The following is a 19,196-nucleotide window of genomic DNA, read 5'->3' on the forward strand; positions in this document are numbered from 1 at the left end:
CTTGTGGACGCCGTTAGGGGCCAGCCAACCACACTCTACTTATGCCCCTCACGACCTCCACGAGCACATCTTAATTGTCTGGATACAGTGTAAGACATCATGACTGCTGCTGTGTCAGTCACTCTGCGGTGGGTTTCCATGCAACATCCTGTCAGTCTGCCTCCTTCCTGAACCTCTGGGCTGTTCTGGATCTTTCTCCTCCTGCTTGAAGGACACCATTGAATGCTTCCTTAAGGGGGGGGGGTCAGTGAAACAAACGTTCTCAGAGTCGGCTTCTTTGAAACGTCTTTATTTGACCTTCATTTATGCTGGATTTAGACTCTAGGTTGCCAGTTACTTACTTTCAGGACGTTTTTGCTCTGCTGTCTCCTGGTTTCAGCTCTTCTGTTGAAAAACCAGTGTTTTCTCTTACCGTTCTGCACTTTGAAGGTAGTAGGTCTCTTCTTCCTCCAGCTAATTGAAGGTTTTCCCTTTTCTTTGGTTTCCCCGTTTCACTAGGAGGAGCTTGGATCCAGTGTTTTTGTGCATTTCCTTTTGGGCTGCAGTGCACTTCCTGATTCTGCGGCTGGATGGTTTTCATCACTTTTAGAAAGTTATCAACTCCTGTCTCTCCCCATGCTGTTTGTCGCCAACCGAAGGGCCTGGCGCATTGGTGGCCTCCCGGGACGGGTTCGGGTGTCTGAGGGAGGACAGCGCAGGGTCAGAGGCTTTCCCTGCGCTGAGATGGTTGATTGTTGGACACGCGACGCTGTGTGACCTCCTCAGGATGCGCGCGATTTAAAGCCTGTACAGTTGCACCTGCGACCCCACCTCCCCGGCCCCACCCACGCCCCGCCGGCCCACCTAAGCCCCGCCCCAGCCCCGCCCTCTGGGGTTCCAAGACCCGCCCTTGCCCCAGACCCCGCCCGCCTCGCAGGCCCCGCCCCCGCCTACAGGCCCGGCCTGTTCCGCCAGGCCCCGCCTCGCGGCGGCAGTCACGTGGCGCGCGCCCCGGAGGCGGAACCGGCGGGCGCGGCGCAGACGTCCGAACCAGGAGCGCCGAGGACCGGGGGCGGGGGGCTTGTTTGGGCTGGGGGTGTCCCCGCTCCCCCGGCGCCCCCACCATGTGTCCCCCTCGCCCCTGCGCCACGCGGCTCGCGCTCCTGGTCGCGCTGCTGATCGCTTCCGCCGGGGCCCTGGCCGAGGCTCCGCACCTGGTGCGCGTGGACGCAGCCCGCGTGCTGCGGCCACTGCGGCCCTTCTGGAGGAGCACCGGCTTCTGGTGAGCGCCCTGCACAGGGAAACAGGCCGGAGCGGCCCATCTCGCCTCTTTCCCGCCGCGCGCCCCGTCCCCGGGCCTCTGGCACCTCTGGGAGAGACCCTTGGGCTCCTTCGCCCCGGAGACTCCTGCGCCCATGGCGCCCAGTTGGCGCTCCGAAGTAAGGAAGGCCGCCCAAGCCCAGAAATACCCCTAGCCGGCTCATGCCTTCCCTGGGATCCACCCTCAAGCAGAGCGGGGTCTTCTCTCTGTCCACGGGCTCCACGCGCGATGGGGGTGTTGCGGGAATTTCTTAGCTGAGTGGGTCCCCTTTGTGGTGGAGGTCTGGGGCCAGGCCCGGAGTTTGCCTGGTGGCCTCGAGATCTGAAGAGCCTCATGGCTGAGCCTGGTGGCCGCTGAGGTAGCCCAGACCCTGGGAGGGGCCTTGGCTCTGGACACTGCCCTTTGCTGCAGACCAGGACCTTCCCAAGGGGGCAGCCCCCACGCTGTCGAATGTCCTTGCAGTGGGACGTGCTCTCTATCCCTGCGTGTCCCTGACCCTGTGTGTCCCCAACCCCCTCTGTGCCAGGCTTCCACTGAGATGCCCCAGGCTTGTGCCTGGGGCTCCTTGTGCCAAGGAGCAGGGTGGGGATGTGGTCTTCTCTGCTCTGGGAGCCCCCAACGCCCATAGACATGAGACTTCATGACATTTCTGGCGTCAGGAGTCACTTTATTACATAAGGGACGTAAATTTCACTGGTAAACACTCCGGAGTCCATCTGCGGAGCCTGTGCCCCGGGCGGTCCTCGCCCTAGACCTGTTGGTGCTGGCTGTGCCGTGGCTGCTCTGCCGGCCCCAGCATGGGGACTAATGCCCCCACTCCTTGTTCTGTCCCCAGTCCTCCACTGCCACACAGCCGGGCTGACCAGTATGACCTCAGCTGGGACCAGCAGCTCAACCTGGCCTATGTGGGCGCCGTCCCACACAGTGGCATCGAGCAGGTCCGGACCCACTGGCTGCTGGACCTCATCACGGCCAGGTGGGTGTTGGAGAGGGGAGGCAGCCTGGGAGCAGCTGGGCAGAGCCCACTGTTTGGAGATGAGGATTGAGGCCGGGAGGAGGTGGTGTCCAGGTGTGGAGGACGGCGCTGTGCCCAGCTGTGGTGGGAGCGCGGGGCAGGAGATCCTACTCCGCGGAACCATTGCCCCTATGCTTCCCGGCAGAGTGTCCTGTGGGGACAGGAGGTGGAAGGACGTTCTCCCTGCTGCACGGCTGGGGGTGCCTGGGCAGCCCCTGGATCGGGCACAGCTGCCTCCCGCCGGGGGTCCCCTGGAGGCTCAGGGTCAGGTTGGTGTCGCGGCACCCAGGCTTTGCGGCTGGACCCGGCACTGGGAGTGGACAGCCACACACCCCGTGCTGAGTGTTCTCTGGTCGGGCTGTGCAGGGACACCGTGCCTGAGGGCCGGGCTGAGGTTGTGTTGGTCACACCTGTCTCTGGCCCTGGAAGCCCCCACTGGGCCAAGGCACGAGGTGTAAGGAACACTTGGGTGTGTGTGTCAGGGGCTTCCAGAGACACACAGGCCTCCTGCCCTGGCCAGAGCCCCCAGCTCTCAGCCTTTGGCACCATGGAGGCCACGTGATTGCTTCGAGGCCCTTGTTCTACTAAAATGGCAACACCACGTCCAACCAGGCCCGCGACACACGGCACCAGGGCCCAGGTTGACGCTGGCAGCATTTGTCCCAAAGGCCCGGTTCTTGGGTTCTCGGGTGTCTGGGTCCATGTGTGTGTTCACAGCCGTCCTCCTGTCCCCGTTGGGGTTCACTGGTTCCTCCTGGGTGGAGATGGCACAGCATCGCTCAGGGAGGGTCGCGGTGAACCACAGCAAGAGGCTGTGCGCCTCAGGCTGCTGTGGGCAGGCGCTAGCCCTGCTAGAGGGTGGAGTCAGCAGCTGCCAGCTCCCTGTGGCGGGCTTGGGCTGCCTGCACGGCGCTGTGCACACTGTGGAACAGCTGCCCTTCCTCAGCCATGTCCCCCTGGTCCTCCCCAAGGAAGCCACCTCTCTGCAGGGCCTCCCTGACCCCAGGGCTGCAGCAGGCCAGGAGCAGGGTGATGCCCAGGGCCTCGTAGTCTCGGCGCAGGTCCCGCAGCGTGGCCATGCCGGCCATGTCCAGGAACAGCAGCGGGGCACAGTCAATGACCACTGCGTGGAAGCCAGCCGCCGTGGGCACCAGCACAGCTGAGCTGCTCACTGGGCCCAGCTCCTTGCCCTCGACAGGGTCTTCCTCACTGACCCCTGTCTCTGAGCCCTTCTCCTTTCTCCTGGCGGCCTCGCGCCCCGCGTCCAGCCCTGTGAGGCTGTAGAGAGACCTCAGGAAGAAGTCCTTGTTGGCGTAGTAGAGTGGCCCCGCAAAGCGGAACACCCGCACCCCGGGCTCGGGGACCAGCCCCTCAAACTCCTGGGCGTCCTCGTAGAAGCCTGAGTCCCCGATGCGGGCGAGCAGGGCAGCGTGTGGCCGCTGCGTGCGGCCGGCCAGGCTGAGCAACGAGAGGAGCACGCCGACCAGCAGGCCGGCCTCAGTGCTGACCAGGACACAGGTGGCTGCCGTGGCCACCCAGACCAGCGCGTCGGCTGGGCTGAGCCGCCACAGCTGTGGGACGTCCCTCACCTTGCGCAGGGCCCCTCGCAGGCTGGCGACAATGACACAGGCCAGCACGCTCCGCTGCAGGTCTCGGAACAGCGGCGCCAGTGCCAGCAGCACAAGCAGCACCACGGCGGCGCTTACCACGCTGGACAGCTGTGTGTGGCAGCCGGTGGCCGTCTTCACCAGGCTCTTGGCCAGGGCGGCACTGGTGGCGAAACAGTGGAAGAAGGCGGGCAGCACGTTGCAGCAGCCCACGGCCAACAGCTCCTGGTTGGCCCGCACGGAGTAGCCGTGGCTGCGGGCGAACATCTCCGCCAGCGAGATGGAGAAGGCAGAGCCCACGAGGGCCAGGGGCACAGCGTCCAGTGCCACGCGCCACATCAGCCTAGGGTCCGGCACCTGCGGGGCCATGAAGCCCGTGGGGATGTCGCCGGCCACACTGGAGCCAAAGCGCTCGTGGAACTGGCCGAAGTGGGATGCGAGCGTGGCCACTAGAATGACCAGCAGCTCTGTGGGTAGCGGCACCTTCAGGCGGTGCCGGAAGCGGTCCGAGAGCTCCTTAGCAGCCAGCAGCACAGACAGGCACACGGTGCTGGTGAGCACGTCGCACAGGTTGGCCTGCCCGGCGCTGCGCAGCAGACTCAGCCAAGTGCTGACCACCATGCCTGGCCCCTGGTGCCGCGGGACCCGCACGCCCAGCAGGTGCCTTAGCTGGGAGGTGAGAATGGTCACGGAGGCCCCCATGGCAAACCCGTCGAGCAACGGCTGCGAGAGGTAGGCGGACACGAAGCCGAGCTGGAGGACGCCCATGAGGACCTGTGGACAGTGTGGTCAGGGCAGTGGGGTGGCCGCGGCACAGAGCCTGATGTCCTTCCACTGCTGCTGCTCATGTCCCAAATGTACTCTGCCCACGGCTCCCCCGCACATGCATGCGCACACAGAGGCACCACAGACCCTGGAGGTACATGTGTGGCCACAGATGCTCACTTTTGGGCCCTGCATACGTGGGCTCTGAGCATTGGAAGGCAGATCCTTTCTCCAGTCTCCACCGGGAGACCTGGAGCTGCTGGGAGGACCTGGGGTGGCCCTGGGAGGGGGAGACATCGGGGTGGACAGTCCTGGTACGGGAGTGGGTGTGGGGAGACTATGGGAAGGCAGGCAGCCCCGAGGGTCCCACGTTGGGTAGGAAGCCCAGGGAGGCTAATTGGCGTGTCTGGAGCTGAGGCCACTCTGGCTGCCTGTCCCTGCCCAGGCCACAGCTGGCTGGACAGGCTCCCTGCGCCCAGGGCACCTCAGCCCTGTCCTGCCGCGTTGTCACACACCCACCTCTGCCTGTGCCTCTCTGTCCTCTCCTTGCTGGTTAAACCCACTGTCCCCCGAGGCCCCAGCCCTGTGCTCCCCCCCGCCCTGCTCTGCCCTTCAGGTGGGCGCGAGCCCCTGGGGGCGCAGCTCTGAGTGGGTGAGCCGGCTGGCCACTGGCTCCTCACCTGGTAAATCCCGGCCACCAGTGTGAGGGCAGTGGCGACGCGGATGGCGTAGCAGTCCCTCCCGCAGCCCTGCAGCCCGAGTGCCAGCGTGGCGGCCGAGGCATTGAGGGTGCTGCCGTTGTCCCGGGGCCCCGGGCCGTCCTGGGCAGGGTCGAAGCCGGCCAGCAGGAGCTCGCGGTCCACCACCTGCCCCAGCATGAGGCAGAGCAGGCTGAAGATGCCCACGGAGACGTGGCGCGAGGTGCCCATGAGGAAGTAGATGAGGTTCGCGAAGAAGGAGGTGTAGAGGCTATAGATGGGCTGCAGCCCCGCCAGCAGTGAGTAGGCGATGGCCTGTGGCACCAGGATGATGCCGATGACCAGCCCGGACATGACGTCCCCTGCCAGGTCCTCCCGCGGGTGGTACTGGCGCAGCCAGCGTGTGGCGGGGAGCAGGTCCTGCACCAGCGCCCCGGCCCCCTGCGCGCTGCACGTGCAGTTCCACTGCAGCCTGGCCTTTAGCGTCTCGAGCACGCCCCGGGGCGCTGGGGGCTGCCGGCGGACCAGCACCAGCCCCCCACCCTGCTCTGTGTGCTCAGGCGACACGTCCATCCTGGGCACCGGCCCCCTTGGGAAAACCTGCAACAGAGAAGTGGGCGTCGTCGCTGGGGCAGTGGGACATGCTGGGGTCAGAGGGCGTCGCAGAGACCCAGACACACGTGTGACCAAACCCAAAGTCCCCTGCTTCCCATCCACCTCCTCCTCCAGGCGCAGGCCCGCCATCACCCGTGCCCACACCAGAGGCCCCTCTGTTCCCCCGTGCAAACCACCGTGGCCCCCTCTGGCCACCCCTCCATCACTTCTGCATGCAGCCCTGGGGTGGCAGAGGCTCGGAGGAAGAGGGCCTCCTGACGCCCGCATTGAGCCTTGCAGATGCTGGGACCCCAAATCTGTGCCGGGGAGGGGTGCTCGGACAGCAGTGCCGGCCACCTGTGCAGTCCTCGCGGCAGAATTCCGGGAACATGCCTTGGGAGAGTGATCTTGGTGGGGCCGGTGGAGAGGCGAGTTAGGGTGATTGGCGTCCGTCATCTGGGGGTGTCCGGGACGGTGGGGCACCCTTCCTGAGTGTGTTAACACTCCTTTGGTTGCTGCCTCACACTGCGCACGCGCTCTGTGGAGCCACGTGCCGACCACTCCTTGCTTTCCCGGGGCAGCCTGCCATCCGGGCCCAGCCTTCTGCAAACAACCGGCCAGCCTGACCTTGCCCTCGCAGAGCACTGGGGTGTTGGCGGCTTTGGTCTGTCCTGTTCACAGCCATGCCAAGTCCAGCTCAGATCCCGCTCTTGACGCTCCCCCCATGGCGACATGGGGCAGATGCTCTCTGCTCCCCCAGAGCCTGGTCACCCTGCTGCCTGCGTGGAGTGCCCCATGCGCTGGCCCAGGACACGGCCTGGAGTGTCCCTGGGTGTGGAGGACGGTGGCAGGCACGGCCCTGTGGGCTTTGGAGTGGCGGGTCTGCTCCTTTGGGGAACGTCACGAGCATTTCTTTCCTCTGCAGACCTCACCATATGGGTCCCCGAGTGCCTTGAAGCTCACTCAAGCCCCTGGGGTCCAGGTGCGTAGACCGAGGGCTGTTCAAATGCCACCTGCCTTGTGCCTGAGGGTCCCCAAAAGAAACTGTGGAATCCGGCTCACAGTGTGCACCCGGGGAGCCGGCCTGTGCTGTGGCCAAGTCGCCTGGGGCCTTCACTGTCCTGCAGCAGGGCCCTGGGAAGGCTTACCTGAGGGAGCTTGTCACGGGCTCGGTGGGCCGGAGGGCAGCGAGGCGCCGGGCCTGTCCTCCGAGGCCAGGGTCTGCTGGCTGGTTGGACCTCAGAGCCCTCTGGCTTCTGTTAGTGGGTGAGGAGTGGGGCAGCGGGGTTCTGGCAAAGAGCTGCTGCCAGGAGCCGGGCCCTGGCAGATCTGGCGCCGGCCAGCGGGCAGCGCTCTGTGGTTGGCATCTGACTTCTCGGCCGTGCTGGGCTTGCAGTTAAATTATTTACCCCAAAGGTTGCTGAGTCATGGGCTCCCCCTGCTGAGTGTTACCTGAGCGGCTAATCCGGGAAGTTGTTCTGTAATTAGCGGCTCACAAATAATTAGAATTGTGTGGGTCTGTGAAAGCTGCTAGCCTCCCAGGAGCGGGGCTCCAGGTGTGGGACAGGGCGGGCAGGGGCAGCGAGTGGCTGGAGCAGGTTGCTGGGATTCTGGAGCCCTTGGGGGAGGCAGGAGGCTCAGGAGCCTGGCCAGTCCCGGGTGGGGCACAAGCAGCCTGAGACCCTTCAGGGTGACCCTTCACTCCGGACTGTGGGCAAGGATGGGAGGGGGACCAAAGGAGGAGCTGGTCTCCTCGTCCCGTCCCTGGACATCCTCTCCTGCCAGGAGACGGGTCTGGTTCATGCTGGAGCACGGGTGGGGGCTACCTGAGCCAGCTCGGCACTGGGCAGCTGCGTCCATGGTCTGTGTTCTGTGTCCTTGCGTGGAAGGCAGGCACGAGGCTGCTGGGTGTGTGTATTCACTGCTGAGGGTGAGAGAGCTCTTGGGCATCAAGATACCCTTACCAGCCAGGTGCCCTTCTTGCTGCGGAACCCCCACCTGGATTCCAGCCTGGCGCTGACCCCCTGTGACTGGGCAGGCGCCTGGCCTCCACGACAGGTGGGACCTTTAGATGACTAAAAGGTAAATGGTCCCTTTAGATGACTACCCTCGTGCCTCACACATGATAAACTGATGGTGAGCTGCTGTTCTTAAAATGAGTATTCCGAACCTCAGGTCCATCTCCAGAATGAATAAACGAAGGTGAGCATCCGTCGCTGGGTGTTGGAGGAGTAATGTGTGAAAAGGGGCCCATCCCATGGGGTCCTGGAGGGGAGGCCCCAGAGGCTGCGGTGGTCCTTTTGGTGGGGCTGGAAGGCCAAGCTGGCCTGGGTCTGCTGTCCCCAGAGGCCAGGCACTGTGGGCACTTGGCTCAGCCCTGCTTCTCGTGTCCTCATGGGCTGCCAGGTGCTGAGAGGAGAATTAAGATCAATAGCCAGCTGTCCTGCAGAGCCAGCTGGGGCTCTGGGGGCTCCATCCCCAGTACAGGGAACAGTGAGGTGCTAAGGGGCTCCCATCCAAGCCCCTCAACACTCAGCCCCACTCTGAGACCTCTGAAGCCTCCCTGGGCCTGGCTGGGGAGCCCAGGAGCCCCATCTGGGGGCAAAGGTGGGAGTGGAACCCAGGGGGCAGGGGGATGGCCAGAGAGTGGGAGAGCGTCCCCACAGCTGCAGCGAGGGTGGGGCGTGGACAGGGCCGGGGCCTCCACCCGCCTTCTGCATCTTTCCAGATCTGATCTCTTGACCTTGAATAGTCTGCATTGGGCCCCGAGATCTCACCTTTCTCTGGCTCTGAACCCACCCACCCAGGGCAAAGCCTGGGGCCTCCCCACCCCCACCCTAGTGTAGCCCGGCCAGGGACCCACTCAGCCCTGGGGGGAGCCGTGGTTTACCGGAGCTGCTGGCCAGGAGGCAGGGCCTTGGGCCCCTCCTTGGGGCAGGTAAGGTGCACCTCCTGGTGTGTGTGGTGGGGGGAGCAGCTCCTGAGGGGTCTTGAAACACCCCCCGCCCAGCGACTGGCAGAGGGGCAGCCCCTGTGGGCAGAGATGGGGCTGCCAGGCGGGGCCTCACTGACCCCCAGGACTGGGCCCACTCCTTCAGCAGTCTCCCTGGAGCGGGGGACAGGGCCCAAGCTGTGCGGCGCAGGGCCCCAGGGTGCACAGAGCAGTGGGGGCCAGTACAGACACAGTGCACGCGCCTGAGAGCAATGGGCCCCGGGTGCTGGTGCAGGAGAGGGCGGGGCTCATTTGTGAGGAAGCCTGATTTAGGAAGTGTCCCATCCTCCTCTGGGCCGGGGAGCAGGGATTTCCCAAGGCTGGCTGGGTTTGAAGCCCCTGTGGTGGGAGTCTAGGCAGGTGGAGATATTCTGGGGGGCTGTTCTCCGTGTACATAGCACACAGGTCCCCCATGCTGTCAGCTGCACTGGGGGGCCTGGCCTTGGCTGTCCTTAGTGGCGGGGGTTGGGTCTTATAACCCCTAGCCACACCCCCCTCCGTCCTGGCCCAGTGTCTAGAGCAGGTGAAGTAGTACATTGAGGTCAGGTGTGTCCTTTGAGAAACCTGCAGACCCCCAGGGCCTGAGCTGCTGCCTGGCCGGCTCCCTCTGCCTGTTTGTCTGCACTGAGGCCGGAGATTATCTGTGTCTGGCCAGGCACGGGGGCCGGTGTTTGGGGTCCTGGGGATGCTGAGGCCCACTCTCCCCCTCACCCCGGTGGGCCCTCTGACTGCAGACCTCTCCACTCGGGGCAGGGGCCATGGGGTCTCCACGCCTTCCACCTGCTGGGACTGCTCTCAGTGGGCCTCCTGCCCAGTCCTGTGCCACACTATTTCCTCAATATTTGTCTTTAAATCACGGTTTTAAATTGTTGAGGACACTTATTTGGAAAGGAAACGTCGTACCCCTACCACAAGTGAAAAGAGGGTGGACCGCTCGTTTGTCTCCAGGGCCCTGAGGACCGGAACCCAGTTTCTCCTGAAAGACCCGCCGCGCACGCGCGTGCTCCCGGGTCTCAGAAGAGAAGGCAGAGGCCCGGGCCGACCCGGCTCTCCCTCCAGCTGGCCCGGGCCGGACACCCTCCCACCCGCGTTCCCGGACCGCGGATGCGGGTCTTCCGGCGCGGCGGCTCTTTGTCCGTACTCCGCGCGGCCCCGCGCATCTCCCCCTTCGAGCACGCGCGGCCTCGGGCCCTTCCCCTGCTCCGGGAGCGCGCGGCCTGGGTCTCCGCCCCGCGCACCCTCCCCCGCGCGCCCCACTCCGCGCCCCCAGCACCTGCCCGCGCTGCCCGGTCCCCACCCTCTGCATGTGCGGCCCGGGTCCCCGCCCCGCGCACGCGAGCCCTCACCAGGCCCCAGCGCAGCTCGGTTCTCGCGGCGCACGCGTCAGGCCCGGGGATGGCGGGGCCCTGGTGCCGCCCGACGGGCCGCTGGCGCGCGGTGAATGAGGCCCTTGTGCAGCCGCCGCGGCCCCTGCCCACGGGCCGGGCCAGGAGCGGGAGGCGACCCCGCTGGTGCCTCGCACCCAGGTTTAGCCCTCTGCGGGCGGCGGGATGGAGAGGCCCTCGAGGCCAGTCGGTGGCCCCGTCTGCGTCTCCACCCAGGCCTCACTGCTAGGCCCCCTCCCTAGCTTAGGTCTCGTAAGTCCTCCTCCAACCGAGGCCAAGGCGGAGGGAGACCGAGGCACCGACAGTGCTCCCCCGGAGTTCTTTGGCCTGGGGTCACCCCCCCCCCCCGGGGTCGGGACTCCTGGCGCCTGGGGGCAGGTGTACTGGCCCCCAGGGCATCCCTGCCAGCTGAGGCTGGCTGGGCCAGTGGACATTAAAGCCCACCCAGGGTGACAGGATGGGGATGCCTCTGCTGCTGGGGCTCCCTCGGTGGCGCCCCGCTGGCCCACGACACTGAGCGCAGGAGCATTTACCCGACGCCCGCTGTGCGCCCGGCCCAGTGTCAGGATGTGCGGAGAAAGCCGGGAGCCCGCGCCTATGCCTTCCCTTCCCATGGGGTCACCATCGCCGCTACTGCCTGCCCTCCAACCCACACGGCTGTGGGACTTTGGAACTGTCCACTGCGCGTATTTAATTTTTACCCACGTGCTTGTAAAACTGTATTTTTTTGCTAGCGCTTGCGACCTTTGGATGGGGGGGAAGGTGGTGGCCGGGGAGGGGTGAATCCCCGCTGCGCACATACTCCTCCGGTCACTGAGGGGTCAGCGAGGGCCAGCTGGGTGCGCGGCAGGCCCGGGAGGAGCAGGGGCCCCTGTGCGTGGTGGCTGGACTTGGGTCCTTGGGTGGGCTTTTAAGGCTGGACCTTATAAAAACTGAGGGCGGGGTGAGAGGAGGACCTGGGAGGGGGGCGTTGATTTGTCCAGGTCTGCGCTGTGTCCAGGGGACAGCGCTGGGCCGGCCAGGCTGTGGCGTGGGATGGGCGCAGGACCAGATTCCACGTGACCCCGCCCCTCCCCTCCCCTCCTCCGCAGCCACACCTGCGGTCGAACCCAGCCGCCACCAGAGAGCGCATCGCAGGCCCTCGCCGTCCCGCCTTCCTCCCCAGATCTAGAGGTGGACGGACCAGGCTGTTCAGGGGAAATCCTCAGACACCCCGCCCCCCCACCCCCCGCCCGACCTGGGCTTGGTCCTGCGTACTCCACCCGCCTGCAGGTCCACCCTCGGATGTCCACCTCCACATGGGTGAACCTGAGACTCAGCTTAGTGTCAGCTTGTCCCTGCCTGCCTGGGTGGTCGGCACCCACCTGCAGCTGCTCGAGCGGAAAGCACCCGGCTGGGCTTCACCCCTATTCAACTCACCTCATCTCCTAAGTCCATCTGCCCCAGCCCCTTACCCTCTGCGCCGCCAGCCAGGCCGGGCACCACACCTCTCCTGGGGGGCCATCTTCCCGCTCCCACTGTGGCTCTAGTTAGCCGGCCACCGGAGGGATCCTTTCAAAACACGACAAAAGGCAAAACTCTGGGAATAGTGAAAAGATCAGAGGTTGCCAGGGCTTGGGGTGGTGAGGGTGGACAGGCAGAGCACGGAGGATTTTTAGGGCAGTGAAACTGCTCTGTGTGACAGTACGGTGTGGACACGTGTCACTGTACGTCTTTCCAAACCTGTAGAAAGTTCATTACCAGGAGTGGACCCAGCGTGAGCTGTGGATCTGGGGTGATGGCGCCGTGTCAGTGTAGGTTCATCCATTGTCCTCTCTGGTGCGTTGTTGATAAGGGGGCAGGCTGTGCATGTGTGCAGGCAGGGGAAATCTCTGTATCTCCCTCTCAATTTTGCTGTAAACCTAAAACTTCCCTGAAAAAAATCTCTTAAAAACAAACAAACAAAAGAAGTCATGGCATTGCTCTGGACCGCTGAGAGGGCTCCCCATTTCAGCCTGAGTCAGAGTCCTATCCTCACCATGGTCCCAAGGCCTCATGTGACCTCGTCTCTCACCACTCACACACTTACTCTGCCCCATGTCCACTAGCTTCCTTTCTGCTGCTTGGATTCCATGAGTTCTTTTCTACCTCAGGGCCTTTGCACGTGTGTCCCATCTGTCCCCCAGGTATTCTCACTGCTGGCTTGTCCCATCACTTGGTAGGTCTTAGATGTTACCTGGGAGAGGCCCTCCCTGCCTGACTCTGTGCTCCCTGTCACACCTCTTCATGGCACATCTGATGTGCTCCTAAAGTGTCAAGTAGTTGCCCCATGATGCCTGTCTGCTCTCAGAATGTGAGCCTGAAGGGAACTGGGCCCCAGTCTGGGACTAGTGCAGGATGGGGAGGCTGCCCTTCTCCGTTTCCTCCTGGAGTGGAGGAGGGAGACAGGGACCCTGCCTACAGAAGGTGCAGAGAAGCAAGCGTGGCACCCAACAGGTCCTGCCAGGCTCTGTCTCCTGGCCCCCACCCCACAGCCAGCTGTCTTCAGGATGTCTTGTCCTTCCTACTCTATCCAGTTGTACCTTTCCCCAGAGACCTGCCTACCCCATCCCATCCCTGAGTCCCAAGCTGTTCTGAGCCCCTGAAGTCCTGAGGGTGGGGGTCCAGTACAGGCACACTAGTTCAGAGTAGGCTGTGACTGATAGACTTCCACAGTTGGTGTTTTCCAAGGGTAGGGTCCCAGTAAGGGGTCTGGAGCTGAGTCCTGCGTGGCACCTTACAGCTCGCTACCTGCTTGAACGTCGCCACAGTTCCAGCCCGGGGCCCACCTCCCCCTGCACTGACATTGGGTGTTCTACAGGGGGTCGGCTGGGCAGGGCCTGAGCTACAACTTCACCCACCTGGACGGGTACCTGGACCTTCTCAGGGAGAACCAGCTCCTCCCCGGTAAGATCTGCCCTCTCCCATAACATGGCCCCTCCAGGTCCTTGCTGGTTGCCAGCCCCAGCCTGGCCTCACTGTTAGTGTGGCAGAGCCGGGCAGGGCGGGCCAGGTGCTGCGTGGGCGGGGGGCGCTGAGACAGCTGCCCTCATGTGTTTCAGGCTTTGAGCTGATGGGCAGCCCCTCTGGACACTTCACCGACTTCGAGGACAAGCAGCAGGTGTTTGAGTGGAAGGACCTGGTTTCCCTCCTGGCCAGAAGATACATTGGTGGGCAGGGTGCAGGCCCTGGGGAACGGGTGGGTGCTTTTGGGCAGGGTCTCCTCCCTCGTCACCTGGCCATTGCCCTGGTCTTCTCTGTCATGGACCGGCTGAGCCAGGGCCTCCTGAGATAGAGGGAGGCCACAGGGCAGTGGGGGGCAGGCTCATGGAACCAGACACTCCCCATCACATCCAAACCCCCAACTGTGGGCACCCCTGCCTGCCAGTCAGGCTGGGGCGGGCATTCCCCTGCCCAGGGGAGGGGCCCACGTACAGCTGGGTTGTGCTGTAGGTAGATATGGACTTGCCCACGTTTCCAAGTGGAACTTCGAGACGTGGAACGAGCCGGACCACCACGACTTTGACAACGTGTCCATGACCACACAAGGTGGGCACGCCTCTGGGTTCCTGTGGAGCTGAGCCGGGTCGCGGGCCGCTCAGGTGCCAGGGTGTGGACTCTGCGGTCTCTCCCGCCAGGCTTCCTGAACTACTACGATGCCTGCTCCGAGGGTCTGCGTGCCGTCAGCCCCGCTCTGCGCCTGGGTGGCCCCGGCGACTCCTTCCACCCCCCGCCACGCTCCCCACTGTGCTGGGGCCTCCTGGAGCACTGTCACCACGGCTCCAACTTCTTCACCGGGGAGGTGGGCGTGCGGCTGGACTACATCGCCCTGCACAAGAAGGTGCGGCCCGGCAGCCCGCCCTTCCGCCCGTTGGGGACCCCGCCCCTTCGCCCACGGGGACGCACCCCGACCTCCACCTGCCACAGCCCCGCCCCCCTCCCCAGCTGCGGTCCCGTGGTGGCCGGGCCGCGCTGAGGCTGGGCCCTGCCGCAGGGCGCGGGCAGCTCCATCTACATCCTGGAGCAGGAGAAGGCGGCGGTGCGGCAGATACAGCAGCTCTTCCCGAGGTTCGCGGACACCCCCATTTACAACGACGAGGCGGACCCGCTGGTGGGCTGGTCCCTGCCGCAGCCGTGGAGGGCCGACGTGACCTACGCGGCCATGGTGGTGAAGGTGGGCCCACCCCCAAGGCTTCCCCCCTGGAGCGGCCTTCCTTCCGAGGTGGGGGCTTGGGGGCGGGTGGCCGTGGTCCCAGCCGCCCCCGACGCCGGCCCTGGACGCCCGCAGGTCATCGCGCAGCACCAGAACCTGCTAGTGGCTAACGCCAGCTCCTCGGTGCGCTACGCGCTCCTGAGCAACGACAACGCCTTCCTGAGTTACCACCCGCACCACTTCTCGCAGCGCACGCTCACTGCGCGCTTCCAGGTCAACAACACGCGGCCGCCGCACGTGCAGCTGCTGCGCAAGCCGGTGCTCACTGCCATGGGGCTGCTGGCCCTGCTGGGTGAGCCGCCCATCCCCGCATGCTTCCTGCGCGAGGGGTGGACTGGGAACTGACAGGTCTGGCACGCGCTAGGCGGGGCCCGGGCGAGGCCTCAATTAGCAGGGATGTCCTTCCAGGCCTAAGGTGGGGGGGTGGGGCGAGGAAGAGCACCTTCCCCCATCTGGCCTGTTTCTTGTCCCTTCGCGTCCCGCTTGCCCTAACTCAGTGGGCCTCAGAGGTTGTGGGTGGCCAGGGAGCACCAGTGGAGGGGGCAAATAGTGGGAAGCCAGGCAGTAGGATGGGAAAGGGGCAGCGATCTCCGCGCAGTGACCCCCTCCGCATCCCCGCCCCGCAGACAGCGAGCAGCTCTGGGCCGAGGTGTCGCAGGCTGGGGCGGTGCTCGACAGCAACCACACGGTGGGCGTCCTGGCCAGCGCCCACCGCCCCGCGGGCCCCGCCGACGCCTGGCGCGCCACGGTGCTGGTCTATGCAAGCGACGACACCCGCACCCACGCCAACCGCAGCATCGCCATGACTCTGCGCCTGCACGGGGTGCCCGCGGCCCTGGGTGAGCAGGGGTCCTACGGAGGGGGTCCCCGGCCCTGGGGTCGGGGCTCTGGCGGGGCCTGGAAGAGGCGGCCCGGAGAGGCGCGGCCACAGTGTCTGGCTCCCCAGGGCTCGTTTACGTCACTCTCTACCTGGACAACCGGCTCTGCAGTCCCTACGGCGAGTGGCAGCGCCTTGGCCGGCCGGTCTTCCCCTCCGCAGAGCAGTTCCGGCGCATGCGCGCGGCCGAGGTCTGCGGCAGCGTGGGCGAGGGGCGGGCGGGGTGGCCCCCGAGGTCCCAGGGCCCTGAGCTCCCACCCCTATCCCCAGGACCCGGTAGCCTTGGCGCCGCGCCCCTTCCCCACCAGCGGTCTCCTGACACTGCGCCCCCGACTCCCGCTGCCTTCGCTGCTGCTGGTGCACGTCTGCGCGCGCCCCAAGGAGCCTCCGGGCCAGGTGATTGGCCGCTCCTCCCCCGCCGCCACCCCGCCTCTCCCCGCCACCCGCCCAGTCACGGAGCCTTCCTCCCTTCCCCAGGTGACCCGGCTTCGGGCTCTGCCCCTGACCCGTGGGCAGCTGCTTTTGGTCTGGTCGGATGAGCACGTGGGCTCCAAGTGCGTGAGTGGTCGCCGCCCCACCCGCGCCCGTTCGTCCCCACCCGCGTCCTCACCCCCAGCCTGTTCTGCCGCAGTGCCCGTGTGGCCATTCCACCGTGCCCGCGTACAGGCATTCCGTGCTCCTCCGCCTCTCACAACACACCCCCCACTTCACACTGCTGCAGATGGGCCGAGGTCGAAGCCTGTCTGATGGGGGTGGAGGTGCCTACAGGGAACGTTTGCAGGTAGCAGTCGGGCTCCAGCCCCCTTGCCTCAACCAGTGTGGCCAGGGATCCGGGAGAGGTCAGGAAGGGGCTGGAGGGAATAGGGCTCTGGGTCTTCCCTGCCCAGCCCCCCAGACTCTAGCCCTGGCCCTGACCAACCTCCCCAGGTGTCTGTGGACCTATGAGATCCAGTACTCCCCTGAGGGTGAGGGGTATGCTCCCGTCAGCAGGAAGCCATCAACCTTCAACCTCTTCGTGTTCAGCCCAGGTGCGCCTGCCCCACTGCCCTGGCCTCGGCCACCCCACCCCTGGCCTCAGCACAGTGCCCTATGGGGTGGGGTCCCGGCCTCACAGTCTGGAGTCGGGAGCTTTAGGAATTTGGGGTGGTTTCAGGGGGGCACACGCTCAAGGACGCACATATACCTTTGTGTCCCCAGACACGGCTGTCGTCTCTGGCTCCTACCGGGTTCGAGCCATAGACTACTGGGACCGGCCAGGCCTCTTCTCAAACCCTGTGCGGTACCTGGAGGTCCCTGCACCGTGAGGGCCACCACTGCTCAGTGATGGAGCCTGTGCTGACCAGCGGACCCAGTGGCCAGGAGCCGAGGTGGGCCAGACCACCATAGGCCTATCAGTTCTTCATTAGCTCTGTTCATCTTCTCCCACCCCTTCACACACTCCCTTAAAGTGTCTTTCTGTATGTCGGTCTTGGGGTTGGCCTTTGTGGACGGACGCTGGGCAGACGGGGAGCCTGGCTGGAGCAAGGCCTTCTACACTTCCTTCCCATTCAGAGCATTTTCTCCCACCTGTGGGAGCCGGGATGGAAGTGGCTTGAGCACAGACAGGTCTGAGCTACCGGAGGAGGCCGAGGGTCTGGCATCTCTGGTGTCATGGCTGGGTGCTGCGGGCCCCATTCCCGCCTTCCTGCCCACCTGCAGAGCTGAGGCTGTGCTGGGGGGGTGCGCCTGGGTCAGGACAGAGCCCAGGGAGGACCCACTTCCTGAAGTGGGGGGAGGATGTAGGGTAAGGAGGAGGGTGGGGCTTCCAGGCTGCCTGGCCCAGACTGTGGCCAGCAGCAGAAAAGGCCAGCAGTGTCCACTGCGGGCTGTGCCCCTGCGGTCATCCTCCTTCCATATCGGGGCCCAGAAGGAAACAGATGGCATTCACAGAGGAGAACGTTTCGGGGATGTTCATAGATGTGAGGGGCAGGGGCAGAGAAGCCCCAGGGCTCCTCCCCACACCCACTCCCTGCCCCAGGGCAGACAGAGCAGGTGAGGGACAAAGGTGAGGAGAGGCCACCTGACAAGGAGCAGAGACCTTGGGCCCAGCGACTCAGCCAGCCTGGGGGCCCTGCAAACAGCAGTGGGGGCGTGGAGGCCCCGATCCCACTCTCCTCTCCACTGCCCCCCAGGGCTGCCCTGGGTTCAGGGGTGGGGCAGGGGACGTGGACCTGCGACCGCTCTGGCTCCCGCAAACCCCCCTGCCCTCATCTATGTGAAAAGCTCAGGGGCCACCAAGTCCTGCCAGCTGCCTCATTGTGGGTGGGAGATGTCAATTTCTTCACACTTCTATCTGAACCCCAAAGCCAGTGCCTGCTCCCCATTCTCCTTTTCCCACGTGGGGCCTTAGGGCTCTTAGGATCTGCGTGGGGGCCCAGACCGTCTGTCTGGGGTCCCCGTCCTTGTGTTTCTGGGGACCATTGTTCACTGATGTTGACACTGCACAAGGGGCAGTTGGGTTCCTGGCCCCCTCCCCCCCACCCCCGGTCTCCGGAACTGTCTTCCTGCCCTGTCACAAAGCCCTGTCTTGGTTGGCTGCACTGCCATGACGAAGGACGACAGACTGGCGGCTCCCACCACAGGCACCTATCTCCTCTTGGTCTGGAGGCCAGGAGTCGGGGATCAAGGTGTTGGCAGGCTGGTTCCTTCTGTCCTTGGCTTCTCCCTGTGTGTCTGCGTCCTCATCTCTTCTGACGAGGACGTCTGTCATATGGGATTAGGGCCCACTTGCATGGCCTCGTTTGAATTCCCTCTTTAAAGGCTCTGTCCAGGGCCGGCCCCGTGGCTTAGCGGTTAAGTGCGCGCGCTCCGCTGCTGGCGGCCCGGTTTCGGATCCCGGGCGCGCACCAATGCATCGCTTCTCTGGCCATGCTGAGGCCGCGTCCCACATACAGCAACTAGAAGGATGTGCAGCTATGACATACAACTATCTACTGGGGCTTTGGAGGAAAAATAAATTAAAAAAAAAAAAAAAAAAAAAGAACCTTAAGGGAAAGGGCAGAGGGGGATTCTCCCTCTCTCTCCACAGTACTATGGGTTTAAAAAAAAAAAAGGTTCTGTCCCTGTTACAATCACATTCTGAGGTGCTGCGGTTAAAACTTCAACATCCACATTTGGGGGGATGCAGTTCAGCCCACAGCAAGCAGCGACCCCAGTTCTTGGTGGTGGTCAGGAGCCATCATCCCAGTGGTAAAGCAGCCTTTTCTCCACCTGCGGGTTCAGTGGCCTGAAGACCCCTGTCGGTTGGGGGTCATCTCCACTTCCAGCTTACTGGGAGGAGGCCCAGGTCCTTCCTTGGACACCAGGACTTTCATACCCTCCGAATGAGATCCCACAGGGGCGGTGGGGCCGCTCTGCTCTCCCCTCCTGCCAGCCCGGTGTGTTCTGGCTTTTGGCAAAGCAGCAGCACATTCAGATGCCGAGTGCGCCCCCGCTGGGTCAGAGCAGCGTGTGCAAGTATGGTACATGCCGCCCCTAGTCGAGTCCCACCAAACACTACGCCTCTTAGGAGTGGGCGGTGAGAGGTATAACGGATTACCTCACTTTAAATGGGACATCCCAACATTTCCCACACCATCGGATCCCTAAGACTTCCCTGGAGGCTCCTGAACCCTGCAGGGGTTACTCCTGCCCTCTGGAAACCTTGTGTTTTAGTGGGGCATCAGGGTGCTCCCCCTCGTGCACCTGGTCCAG

The 19,196-nt window shown here is 64.4% G+C and overlaps 2 protein-coding genes across 7 annotated transcripts; one reads left to right on the forward strand and one right to left on the reverse strand.

Annotated features, from left to right (window-relative positions):
- Positions 1-1,037: 1,037 nt before the first annotated feature.
- IDUA (alpha-L-iduronidase) lies at positions 1,038-16,924 on the forward strand. Of its 6 annotated transcripts, none has more exons than XM_058546503.1 (15): positions 1,038-1,261; positions 2,136-2,276; positions 8,155-8,181; positions 13,196-13,281; positions 13,437-13,544; positions 13,828-13,923; positions 14,013-14,215; positions 14,369-14,548; positions 14,663-14,879; positions 15,214-15,426; positions 15,534-15,655; positions 15,735-15,860; positions 15,942-16,018; positions 16,392-16,492; positions 16,662-16,924. In XM_058546503.1, the coding sequence occupies exons 1-15, from the start codon at positions 1,104-1,106 to the stop codon at positions 16,766-16,768; spliced, it is 1,962 nt and encodes a 653-aa protein (XP_058402486.1). In that variant the 5' UTR covers positions 1,038-1,103; the 3' UTR covers positions 16,769-16,924. The 6 variants fall into 6 exon arrangements, with proteins under 6 accessions (XP_058402486.1, XP_058402489.1, XP_058402487.1 ...); XM_058546509.1 differs by lacking the exon at positions 1,038-1,261 and adding an exon at positions 1,280-1,418; XM_058546507.1 differs by lacking the exons at positions 1,038-1,261; positions 2,136-2,276 and adding exons at positions 5,081-6,961; positions 7,947-8,037.
- Positions 2,971-6,145, reverse strand: SLC26A1 (solute carrier family 26 member 1). Its single transcript, XM_058546510.1, has 2 exons — positions 5,368-6,145; positions 2,971-4,696 (listed from the first exon to the last, which is right to left on the reverse strand). The coding sequence occupies exons 1-2, from the start codon at positions 6,127-6,129 to the stop codon at positions 3,167-3,169; spliced, it is 2,292 nt and encodes a 763-aa protein (XP_058402493.1). The 5' UTR covers positions 6,130-6,145; the 3' UTR covers positions 2,971-3,166.
- Positions 16,925-19,196: the final 2,272 nt, after the last annotated feature.

The sequence above is a fragment of the Diceros bicornis genome, chromosome 8 (genome assembly GCF_020826845.1).
Source record: "Diceros bicornis minor isolate mBicDic1 chromosome 8, mDicBic1.mat.cur, whole genome shotgun sequence".
Classification (NCBI taxonomy): domain Eukaryota; kingdom Metazoa; phylum Chordata; class Mammalia; order Perissodactyla; family Rhinocerotidae; genus Diceros; species Diceros bicornis.

What these genes read in the sequence shown, in the direction of transcription:
- IDUA (XM_058546503.1), top strand. Translation starts at nt 1,104, where the DNA reads ATGTGTCCCCCTCGCCCCTGCGCCACGCGGCTCGCGCTCCTGGTCGCG. An exon ending in TCCAGAATGAATAAACGAAG is followed by an intron (nt 8,182 to 13,195) that starts GTGAGCATCCGT and finishes GGTGTTCTACAG; the next exon opens with GGGGTCGGCTGGGCAGGGCC. An exon ending in CCTCTTCGTGTTCAGCCCAG is followed by an intron (nt 16,493 to 16,661) that starts GTGCGCCTGCCC and finishes TTGTGTCCCCAG; the next exon opens with ACACGGCTGTCGTCTCTGGC.
- SLC26A1 (XM_058546510.1), bottom strand. Translation starts at nt 6,129, where the DNA reads ATGGCGGGCCTGCGCCTGGAGGAGGAGGTGGATGGGAAGCAGGGGACT. An exon ending in TGGTGGCCGGGATTTACCAG is followed by an intron (nt 4,697 to 5,367) that starts GTGAGGAGCCAG and finishes CACTGTCCACAG; the next exon opens with GTCCTCATGGGCGTCCTCCA.